At 42.8% G+C, this 12,544-nt stretch overlaps 1 protein-coding gene across 1 annotated transcript; it reads right to left on the reverse strand.

Annotated features, from left to right (window-relative positions):
- Positions 1-224: 224 nt before the first annotated feature.
- On the reverse strand, positions 225-1,313 carry LOC136356232 (cytochrome P450 84A1-like). The gene is made up of 2 exons (XM_066309831.1): positions 941-1,313; positions 225-727 (listed from the first exon to the last, which is right to left on the reverse strand). The coding sequence occupies exons 1-2, from the start codon at positions 1,311-1,313 to the stop codon at positions 321-323; spliced, it is 780 nt and encodes a 259-aa protein (XP_066165928.1). The 3' UTR covers positions 225-320.
- Between the last annotated feature and the right edge of the window lie 11,231 nt (positions 1,314-12,544).

A 12,544-nucleotide genomic window follows, 5' to 3' on the forward strand; every position in this document is an offset into this window, starting at 1 on the left:
AGCTAGCTAGCTAGCTGCCTGGCTAGCTGGGCAGGGTCGCCGAACCTTGGAATTGGATCTAGCTAGCTACCGCTCAATTGGCAGCTATGAGCTTGTGATTGTGTAAAGACGATGTTTCGTTTTTATTTTATTTCTGGTCATTTATTCCATGTGTACGATCGAGGCGCGAGTATTTTCGTGTACCAAGTGATACACAAACAGCGCCGTACGTGTTGACAACAGCTTTAAGCTTTTTACAGATCCAGCTATTGTACGTGTGACGTGTCTCCTCAGTCATCAGATCGGCATGTAGAGCGCGGTCGATCGAGATCGTACGCAGCTTAGAGATGGCTTAGCCGCGGCACCGGTACGGCGGACAGCCGCACTGCTCGCGGCGCGGTGAGCCCATATGTCTCCTCCATGTCGAGCTCGCCGGCCGACCCCGTCCCGCCGGGCAAGCTCCAGTCGAAGCCGTGGAGCAGCCTGGCCAGTGCTAGCTCCACCGCGAGCATCCCCAGCTGCATGCCCGGGACACCTCCCGCAAGCTCCAGTCGAAGCCGGAGAGTGATTTTCATCGACATGCCGAACACGAGCTCGCCGACGTTGACCACCGCGCCGCTGTTCTTGGTCACCTCCCGCAGGAGGCTATCGACCCCGTCGTGGACAGCTGCCCACGACGCGGCCCGGCGCCGGTTGAAGAGCCTGTTGATGCACAGCTTCCGCAGCTGGCGCCACAAGGGCCCGTAGCAGGGGCGGATCCAACGTGGGTGCAAGAAGTCCCCCCTACACCTACAAAACTCATGGATACCCCCTTCAATTTTTTTTTGCCAAGATTGGTAAAATAGGATGTGTTAATAGCATTTTAGCATAGTTTAATATTGAGATGATGTGTTTATACCGATGTACTCGATATGTTTAGTCCCCCAACTTTTTATTTCTGGATCTGTCTCTGGCCCGTAGGGGGCGAACACCATGTCGGCGCGGTCGTATGTGAGGTAGTCGATGGCCGCGGTGGTCGGGCGGTCGGCGAAGGCGCGGTCGTTTACATGGAGGACCAGCCGGGCCATCTCTGGCGTCGACACGACCACGGTGCGGAGGCGGCCGAGGCGGAGGTGGAGGAGGCCGCCGTAGCGCGAGGCGAGCTGAGCCAGGCCACGGTGGGTCATGTCGCTGGTATGCAGGATGTTGCCAACGAACGGCAGACCCCGCGGCCCCGGCGGGAGCGGGAGGCATCGCTCGCCACAGTGCCATGACGAGACCGTGTGATAGAGGAGAAGCATTGTTGGTAGGAGCACAAGGAGAGGCTGCCATGTTGGAAGCCACCAGCTCTCCATTACTGATTGTTATTTGCTAGCTAGCTCTTTGCCTTTCTCGTGCCTAGATGGATTGATCCTCGTCCGAATGAGAACGAAGACAGATGGGGAGACGAGAGAAGATGAAACAGTGGCCTCGTTGGTCTTACGGAGGATGGATTTCCATGGAGCAATTGAGTGTTCATTCAAGCCGCCACCACCCTAGGCGTCTCCCTCCTCTACTGCAGCAGCTGCAACCCACCCTGAATAGATACAGAAGAGAAGAGAGGATATTTCGAGGAGACACATAGCGAATGTGCATGAAGGAGCTGAATGCAAATTTGCATCCAAGGTGAACATCCATGTGGGAAACGTACAATGGACCTACCATGATACATCAAAACCAAGTCCAAGATATACGATTTACAAGATCGTGGACAAAGTGATATCACGTTGCAACTTTAAGGAATGGTGATGTAATTTACTTTACATGAAAGTATGTGTGTACATCATGTAGGAGAAGTCCCATATCACGTATCTTTATGTATCTGAGATATCCCATATCTAATATACCAACATATAAATAGGTAGATGCATATGTCAGGTGTATGCATGCATAGCTTGTATGGACAAAGAAATGGATTATAAAGCCCCCAACTAGAGCATCTGTTGTTTATTGTATGCGGTCCACAACGTTATAAAAGATATTAAAAATGAATAAATTTATCCTATGACAAATTCTTTCACAAACAAGCAATGTTACCGACATATAGAGGAATATATAAAGAAGAAAATCAACTGTAAATAAATATTTTTCTTCATATGTCCACGTAAATTTAATCCTATATTTCTTCATACTTTATTACTACTTTAGGATAACTTATATTGCCTATGTTTTTTTATATATATTTCTTATCTGTTTTGACGAGCGTCATCGCCAGAAAAAAAAAAAGAATTGTTTTCACATGGATAGCGTGGTTATGAACTTCGATATATAGGTGTCGTCTCTGTCGGAACTCGGGAGAGCTCTACGTTGGCCTACTTCCTCGTTTATCGGAAGAACTCTGTTAGTCTGGTTGATCAAGCGCACTGTGTACTGATGTTTCTAGGCATGTTTGTAAGTGGTTATCACAATAATTGTTCCTTTCTCCAAATCTCCGAAACGATCACATGAGATATTGAGATGCTTTCAGAGTAAAATGGCACTGCAAGTTACCTCCCAGAACAAGTAATATACCTTGTTAGTTTTTTTAATAATAGAAAGAATTTACATCTAAGCTACAGCTCCTGCCTATCCCTGTGGTAAGACATATAATAACCGATAAATTTGTTTTATTCAAATAAGGTGATAAGATAAAATCCCTAACATTCATTGAGTTTTCTAGACAATAATTCTACTGAATACTATGTTATTGAGTTTAGACCCTGTACACACAGTAATCTGTTGTAATGTTTGAACCTCCTAATTAAATTTTGCTGGGCGCCCCCTGAATTTTGTTTCGCACGAGGCAGGAGTAGCTGCCACCTGAATTAAAAAACCTTCAAGAACAGTTTGTTGCAATGGGAAATATAGTGCGAGGTCAGCCTATATAGCACAATTCAACGGAAGGATAAGCTCAATTGCAGCAAAATTAATCTGAAAGCAATGGGACCCCTCCAAATGCAAACACTTCGACTGGCTGTTGCTGCAAAATAGGATTTGGACAGCAGATCAGCTACATATATATCAGATAATGGTCAAATAACTATTCCTGTCAACTATGCTATAGGAACCTAGAAACATCTCAACGTCTCTTCAAGGATTATCCCTTTGTACGGTAGGCTAGGGAAGCTGAACTGCAATGAAATTGACCTGACACATGATGAAAATGAATCACTATTGAACTGGTGGATCATGAGAACAACTCAAGGTGGGAAAGACAAAGCCAAAGCAAAAAAATCAATCCACATGCTGGTAGAATGGGAGATATGGTGCGAGCGGAACTGAAAAGTATTTCGAAATCAAGAAAAAAAGCCCTGCTGCAGCTACTAGACAAATTCATGACGAAGTCAAGCTATGGAGAATATGTGGAGAAACAAACATTGCGAGATTATCGGTATAATAGTACTTTTGATCGATTATATTAATAGTTTTCCTCTCTCTTCTTTTTCCTCCTCTCTTTCTTTTTCTTTTCTTTTACTTTTCTTTTCATTCTATCCTTCACCGTTAGTGATTATGTAAGTAGTTTCTCCCTCTACTTATGCTGGCTCGGTTTTTTTTTTAAAAAAAGAAAGATATTGAGTGGCTTAAAGTGGCATAAATCTCCAACAGTAAGCACGTTGTCGTTTTATTCTTTTAGATAATGGAAGTTGTCGTTTTCTATAATGATCACCCTAAATAAATCTCTTGCATCAGATGATGATTCCCTAGAAAATTAACTTGCCGGCTGGTATGCCGTGTGGACTGCTATCCTGCCAACTCGCTTGCACTGTGTCATCATGTATCGGAACTTGCACACGGCTGTTCATGCATGCGAACTTGCGTATGAAGCTGTGGCGCATGTGCGACAGTGACGTATGATCTAATTTATATATTTTAAAATATTCGAAATATAACAAGATTAAAGTATAAATTAAATAAATATCTCTACTATTTAAAAAAATAAGAGGGGCTTCCATCGTCCGTCAAAAAACCGGGCGAAAAAAACCAAGTTTGTCTGATCAAAAAATAACCGGGCAAAAAAAGTGCGAAAAAAAACCAAATATGTCCGATCCAGAAAAAAAGGCAAAAAAACCGGGCTAGAAAACCAAAATTGTCCGATAAAAAAAACGGGCGAACAAAAACGTGGGAAAAAAAGAAAAGAAAAAACAAAATAGCGATAAAAAAAAGTCCAACTCGGTCCCGTAAAAAAATAGAGATAAAAATAAAAAAAAGTCCGACTCCTCGTTGCGATTCCCTCTCATAAGAAAAAAAAAGTTATCTGAGTCCCACTCCTCTCGGTTTGAGTCCGAGATACTAGGCAACACTTTTCTTGGTTTCAATCTATACCGTGATATTCCATACATCTTGGTGAAAAAAATTGATGTGCTAGATTGAAGATCTGTTTGTAAAAACGGAACCTACATGTCGATAACATTCTATTTTTATATGATTTCAATATTTGGGGTTGTACATTTGCATTTGAGTCCCTATAATTTTTATATTTACATTTGAGTACCTATAATCTTGCAATAAGATGCTTTTGGTCTTTTTAAAAAAAAAATAAATAAAAGGGATATAACAAAGGCAGAAAGGTGCATAAAAAGAAAAAGAAAAGCCACACAAAAAAGAAAAAAAACAAAAAAACAACAACAACAAAAGTCTATTTCCCCTAAGTGGCGAAAAAAACTGTAGATGCAAACGGAAAAAAAATCCGATTCCTATAAAAGGCAAAAAAAAAAGTGGTGAAAAAAAACGCTAGATCTCATTCCTTTAAAAACAGAAAAAAAAAGTCTAATTCCTGTAAAGGCGAAAAAAATCCGAAAAAAAATTCGTCTGATTCCCTAAGAAAGTGGCAAAAAAATGGTTCATAAAAAATAAAAAGCTAGTTCATATAAAATAAAAAATGCACGCGAGAAAAAAAATAGAAAGGGCGAAACAAAGTCCAATTTCTAATCAGTATAAATCTCGTCTCTATCTCTAATCTAATCTAACTATTTAAAAATAAAAAATGCACGAGAAAATAAAAATGGTCAAAAAACGTGTGAGAAAAAAAGTCAGAAAAAAGCGCAAAAAAACATGATGAAAAGGTTTTTCCGTCTTCTTAAAAAAATAAAAAAACGCGTAAGAAAAATTATTTCCATTGTCGGCAAAAACTTTTTAAAACAACATGCGAGGAAAAGACTGTCTGAAAAAATGCGCCATTTCTAAAAAAATGGTTTGAAAAAACCACGGAAGAAAAAAACACTATCTATATAAAAAAATCACTCTGAAAAATAGGATCCATTGATTTTTTTTACCATCTACTACACGGCTTTTATTTCGTCATATATTATCATGTATTGGAAAAAAGCAAAAAAATGACATTCAGAAAAAACAGGCAAAAAAACCACGCGAGAAAGTATTTGTCAGAAAAAATAGGCAAAAAAACACGCGAGAAAAGCAAAACAAAAAAGGGGAGAAAAATATGGTTTTCGTCATTAGTAAAAAAAAGGAAAAAAACATGCTAGAAAAAAACTGTTAGAAAGAAATGCGCTATTTGTAAAAAAATGGTTTGAGAAAATCGCGCAAGAAAAAACACCGTTTATAAAAAAAAGCCGCTCATTAAAATACAAACATTGTCATTGACATGATTATGCATGAAAAACTTATATTATCATTAGATTTTTTTCACCCGTTGCAACGCACAGGCATTTTTGCTAGTATATTATAATATTGAAGTATAAATTGATCGAGTATGCATCATAAAACTTCTCTCAAGCTCTCCTGCCACGCATGCTGGAAGTAGAGGAGGAGCAGGGGAGAGGGGAACGATGGGAGGTGGAAGGAGCATAGGCATTTTTTTTTCTAGCTTCCCTCTCACTTAGATGTGAACTCCATATATTTTCTTGATGACTGGACGGTCATGTGGATGTCGCGTCAATAAAAACTGTTCTTAGAACAGTTGAGTAAGTCGTTTTGCATGGTTGTAGTAGTTGGAGGAGTTAGTATATCCGGTTTTGCCGTTGAGTAATACAAAATAGATGCAACTTATATTAAGGGAGTTATATTGGACTTTTCTCCTTTGTGAGCAATATTGTTAGGAAGGATTGCAATTGGGCCCTTTACATAACCTACATAACTGGCCCATAAATAGCCCAAGTCCAAAAGTTCTCCTCTCTTAAGTATAGCAGCCTTGACACAGAATATTTTGTGTTGCTTTCTTGATTCTCATTCCAGGATGAGTGGTACTCCCTCCGTTTTATATTATAAGATTTTCTAGCATTACCCATATTCATATAGATGTTAACGAATCTAGACAGTATTAATATGAGCAATGCTAGAAAATCTTATAATTTGAAACAAAATGAGTACTTTGATTTATACCAATGAAATTCGTTGCCAATGGTGGGCTTTTGCATTGACCAGCCTATAACAAAGCTGGTCCAGCATCTCAACGCAATTGTGACGCATGAATCGTCCAAGGAAAGTCTGCACTGGGCCAAAATAATTCAGACATTTCAGTGGCACCGCCAGCTTTGTCTTGAGCTCGATCGAGGAGCATGGTTTCAGCTTGACCTTTTATCGCGTAATTTAACTCATGTCACCTTGACGATGTTCTTTACCACGGCTTTCTCACAGTCTGATTGCTTACTGCAGGTAGTACGTGCTCACTTCGCAACGGCGACATCCTCTTTGCTTGATGTGAAAGGCAAGTCAAATGGAAGGATCGATTTTGATGGCATCGATCGCCCATAAAACTCCCACTCTAGCGAGCGCACCACCAGGAGCGGAGCTAGAGCGAAACAGAGGGTGGTGCCACTTGCTTAATTTACTCTACTTTAGATTGAGTTTAAGCTGATACGAGTGTCTAAGTTTGTATTGAGGGGAGTGCATACATGGTGAAAATAGATGATGTATAGCTAAAAGATTTTCTTGACCGGGTTCCTAGGCACCCCCCTACTATATACTAGCTCCGCCCCTGCGCACCACCACCGCAAAAAGGAAGCTACGGAAGAACAGCCACCACTGTATACATCCCCATCCCCGTCCTTCCTCCTTCGACGTAACAAGGCCATGATTTGTCCTGCAACTGCAAGCAACGAGACCAAAAGCGGCCGGAATAGCTGGGTGGAAAAAGGCCGATTTTCTTTTTTGGTGTCGAACTGATGTGCGTGATTCAACAATCGCCGTCGAGTGGCAAAAGCACAGTGCATGCCAACGACGCCACGCCCGCGTCCTGTGTCTAATGCGCTGATACGCGCCATGCATCCCTTGGCGACTTGGCGCCTTTCTTTCTTTTGCTAGAGAAAAATCTCTTGCGATCTGCATATCTGGCAGCAATCCAGAAATAATAATGATGATATTAAACGGTATAAAAATGTCTATAGGTAAGGTGCGTCTGCGTGCACATGACTGCGTCCGTATTTTGCATCATGCCTGTGGAAATTTAGGAGGTCGTCATTCTCGGCACTGATCACAACAGCTATAAGATCAAGGTTGTTTTCGCACGGCGATGTCAAAGCTGCAAAATCAGCCTGTACGAAAAATTGCGAAATCAACAATTGACCACACACATCTCTGTAGCATATCGCATCGCCACACCGGCAGGCACAACGCCTTCAGCGCAGTAGGAAAGGGACGTGAGCATGGTAAGTGGATATGTACGCATCAATTTGGCACCTAAGCTCCCCGGCCTACTACTGGTAACTGGTAAGTGGTAACCGGTTGCACCTCACACGGCTCGACAGCGAAAAGATTCAAAAGCCTAATAAGATCGGTGCCGACTGGATCTTTGACAGCCACGAACACTACTCGATTGTGCCCACGCACCGCAGCCCACCGCAAAGGCCCAAACCGAACGGCCTCGCGCGGCGCGACGTCGCGTGCTCTCGGCGCGGCGGTGGCCCGCGTGGGGCGCCGCCTCCGACCCGCCGCGCCATTCCTGTGAGTTCCCCATACGGCCATACCCCATACGCGGTGAAGGGAACACCGAACACGTCAACTCGGAGCCCATGCATGCGGACGCAGATGCGTAGGCCCTCGACGCCTTTAAAGTTTTTAAGCAAATCTATGGATATCCACCGTCAATCACGTGGTGGGAGCCGTCTAGATGCATCGTCTCTTATCTTAGTTTGGCCCGTCGAATCTGACATCCCGATGAGTTTGAGCTTTCATCTTCACAACATTTGTCATCCATGATGTTTTGGCTATCGTTCCGGTTGGCCAGTTTACTCTGCTGCCGGGATTGTATTGACGATCTCGAATATTTATCTGCATGGTTGTCTGGTCAGTTTCATCGTGCCCCTATGCTGATTTTTTTTGTCGAGTTTGTCATCGAGAATTTTCCTGTCCACGGAAGGACAGAAAACTCGGCATCAGATTACCCTCCTGAAGATTGATCCTGTATTTTTGTCTACGCCTTCTGAAACTGACGACGAATTTAATTTCTGGAACGCACTGTTTTGTTGCCAAATCGTGGTCATTCGGTTAACAGTTAGCATCGTGTCAGCGTTGAAGAACATAATGGAATACTTGCAATCTTGCACACAGAAGTTTAACGCGCGGGGATAGCTACGGAAAATTCGCGAGTAGAACGAACATGGAGCCAGGTACTGTATTAAGTAGCCCAAAAACCTCGTGAGAGGCATCTGTTTTGACGTACAAGGAAAGTATGAACCGACAGCCATACTTACGGCCGCAGTAGTAGATGTACACGTACTGCGCGTACGTACGACCCTGCCTCTTCACTATTCACGCCATCGTTTTTATTCCACGGCCGTGCGCTGCTGATTTACCTCGCGACGAGGGCAACTCTGAGCTGAGAGACGACTATTATTATTACTCCTACTACTCCGTGGTCCACGGTCCATAGGGCCAGCTCCAGCCCAAACCCACACCGCCGCGCGGCCGTCCTCTCTGCGCCTTTAAAACTGCTTTACGTCGGGCGGTGAGCCGGCCCAAGACCCGGTCCACCTCTCGCAGCCCGAGCCCACCTGCCGCCACCGCCGCGCAGCGCGTGTCCGTACCCAACCAATCCAGTCACGCCACGTATTATCCGTGACGCGTCCAGCCGGCCGCCAGGTCGGATGACGACTCGGCGGCAGGTACGCCTCGCGGACCGCGCCCGTTCGGCTGACACGCGGGCCGCTGCTGCTCAGATGCGTTGCGTGTTGAGGCGACGTGCTGGGTCCGGGCCACCCACGTCGGCTTTTTTAACTTTGCCCGCGCCGCGAGAGAAGGCATCGTCGTCGCGCCCAAATTGTCTAAACTGCCCCGCTCGGCTCGTGGCACCGCGCGCGAACGGTGGCCCGGTTGGGCGACCCGAGAGCCGATGCGGTGTACCCGCCGCTCGGATGTATTTTTTTTTCCTTTCGTCAGGAAGGGTATTCCGGTAACTTCGTGTGACAATGGAAACGATTAGTCAATTTTGGCGATTCCCGCGACCCGCTCCAGCATACGGGCGTCCGACGAAGAAGCCACGCGACGCGAGTGCCGCCGCGGCAACGCGTGGAAGCCGGGCCGGCGAAGGAGGGAAACATTTGAACTGTGCTAATCTCTCTAATAATGGCTGCGAATTTCTACTCAATACTATTCTCATTTACGCTAACGTGGTATTTGAATCTTCTAAAAATAAAAGATTAAGTATTTCACGTAAAACAAGATGATAATAACTTGTGATTAATTGAGTTTTAATTATTATAAACTTGAAAAATATATTAATTTGAATTTTACAATAACTTTCATATAGAAATATTTAACACAAAACGAACCGTTTAGCAGTTTAAAAAGCATCCAATTAAAATCTTAATCTTCATCCAACTTTTATTGAAGAAAAGTATCAGACCTACTCTCTCTGTCCCAAAAAAGACAAACCCTGGTTTCCGTGTCCAACATTTGACCGTCCGTCTTATTTAAAAAAATTATGAAAAAAAATAAAAAGACAAGTCACCCACAAAGTATTAATCTTGTTTTATCATCTAACAATAATAAAAATATGAATTATAAAAAAAATTATATAAGACGGACAATCAAAGTTAGACACAGAAAACTAGAGTTCGTTTTTTTTTTTTTTTTTTGACGGAGAGAGACTTTAGCAGACTGTTCGGCAACATGGTTCGGTCGCTTTCGATGTTCCCTAAAACGATGGATGAAATTAAAACCCAATACTCGGGCTGCCTGTAAGGCCGGGATGCTTCATCTGAATGTAACTTTTTGTTTGGTTTACACAAAGAGGAAAATATGCCGTCAGTTTCGTCACAACAAATGGATTTGGAAAATCGCCGAAATAATATTTGATATGTTATACAAACAACCCTTTTATGCGAAGAATACAAACATCCTTTTGTGGGCATGCTTGTTTGAATTACGACTTCGAAGTCGATCTCCAATTTTAAATTATACAGTAATTTTATTATTATTGTTTACTTAGCATTAGTATTTTAACCGTTAGTACAAAAGTCTTACATTATAACTACTTTTCAATAAAATTTTACTATAAAATATAATCACTTTACGATTTAAGCAGTATGACACCACACATATGGAAACACTCTAAGAACGTAAAGAAAATACTATTAGGCAACACCCCTATAAATTTAATATTTTTGGGTAGATAATGGGGAGAGGAGGCAAATGTGTGTATCAGTGTATAGAAATATTGCACTGGAGTTACGGTGGGTTATGGGAATGAAAAATGGCTTCGGAAGTTCAGCCTTAACGAGGGGTTTTTGATTTCCAGTTGGAGCATTGGAGGATGAGCTTAGGTTAAGTTTCCCTTAGCAACTAGAGAGGAGGCAGAAGGGGATGACAAGGCAGAGGAGCCATACGAGAGATGTCTTGGGTGGCTAAGCGTCAACTAGTAAAACGACGAGGACAGCTTGAGGTGAGCAGGATCATCGAGGAACGATATGAATTCAGCTAGTCAATGTGTTGGTGGTGGCGTGACGGAATGACGCATGCAAAGTGCCTGACCAATGATCTAGAGTGTTTTAAGGTGGCGATGGGTCGATGGCGAGGCCAACATTTATAGGCGACGAGGGTTAAAACACGGGTCCTATATAAGCGACGAGGATGATGGCGACGCCGATAGCATGGAAGCAATGCTCAAGGTGAACTCTTGGCCACGGATAGTCAATTGGCTTGGCATCGGTGACAGTGTACGGTGGGTCGATGTCCGAGTTGGTCTAAGTGGAAAACACAAAGGACATTTACATTCTTTTTTCATGTGCGCATGTGCCCCTTCTCTCGTCCTCTACTTGAAAACATTAATTAAATTAACGTGAGCGATGTCTACCATGAAATTATCATGTTTTCAAAAATATGTTTAATTTTGCAATATCATACAACCAAAAACATTTATGGCGTTATATAGCAGTTTTTTCTTTACGCAGATCATGTGTTTTTGGCTTTTAACTGTTGGCTCAAAACTTCCTTCCCAACATGCACATTGTGTACTTGTTAGTTAGAAAAATGCAAATCCTATATTTCTATGTAGGGTGAAATGGATTGGATATTATCCGATCCGATCCGCTCTGAAACGAGTATATGGTATGTGTTCTAGAAATTTAGCGGATGCATATTATCCGATATTTCTATTGAATTATCCGATAGGCCGTTTGTTGAATAATACTAAGATTTCTTAGTCAGATACTTTCACCGTCTATCTCACACTTATTTAGATGTATTTCTATATTACACATATCATGTATTCATGTTGTTAGCACTTAATTACACAATTATTATTATGATGGGTCGTTTATTGATTATTGCATCGTTGACTTTGCATTGCTAACTCAATCGTTTATTACTTGCATACACATATAACATCCGATAAATTTAATCTATTTCTGATCCATGTCTGCGCCGATCCTGCACTATTTTCGACAGCCGAAACAATCCATATCCGCTCACTATCCATATCTGCCTCGAATCCGTTTAACAAATATGTTTAGGATATGGTATGATCACCATACATAATCCATTTCGTTTTCACCCCTATTTTTATGGAGACAATTTGCTGTGTTCGCAGAATACTACTATTAAAGCAGCCGATTAATGTTTGAATGGTTTTTCCAAGCCAATCTGTAAATGCATATAGGTATTTTTAGAAGGATGGACGTATATATACATTGATTAATACCAAATCCTCAGCACATGAATAATTGAATACAGCAACAGAGCCCTGGCAAAGATTGAACTGGAAGCAAACCCACCCATCCCGAGCAAAATCCAATTTGAACCTTTCCACAATCCGCACTCACATTTCAAAAAAGACGCCATTTATGATTTACCTCCAAAAGAAGAGAGGCATCAGTGCCTCCTGGCCCCACCAAGTGTCCCCCCCGGCCACTAATCCCTCGCTTACTTTTACCCAAACCCCATCCGTTCAATCGTCCGGCCCAGCCCACCCCCGTCACGCACACTAATCGCGAGGCGGCCCGGCGAGGCGGGGCGGGGTAGACCGGAAACACGCAAACGCTCCCGCGCGCGGCGCCCAAAGTCTGGCTGTCTGGGGGTGGCTACGGTTACCACCACTGCCCCATTTCACATTTCACCCCTCTCTTTTGGCTTCTTCGAAAAGAGGGCGTATACAAAAAGGGAGAGTGATATCAGA

Source organism: Oryza sativa, chromosome 4 (genome assembly GCF_034140825.1).
Source record: "Oryza sativa Japonica Group chromosome 4, ASM3414082v1".
Taxonomy (NCBI): Eukaryota; Viridiplantae; Streptophyta; class Magnoliopsida; order Poales; family Poaceae; genus Oryza; species Oryza sativa.

Bases quoted from the DNA above. Each gene is read 5' to 3' on its own strand.
- LOC136356232 (XM_066309831.1), bottom strand. From the start codon at position 1,313: ATGGAGAGCTGGTGGCTTCCAACATGGCAGCCTCTCCTTGTGCTCCTA. The intron at 728-940 runs CCTACGGGCCAG...GGATCCGCCCCT, and splicing joins CGCCGACATGGTGTTCGCCC to GCTACGGGCCCTTGTGGCGC.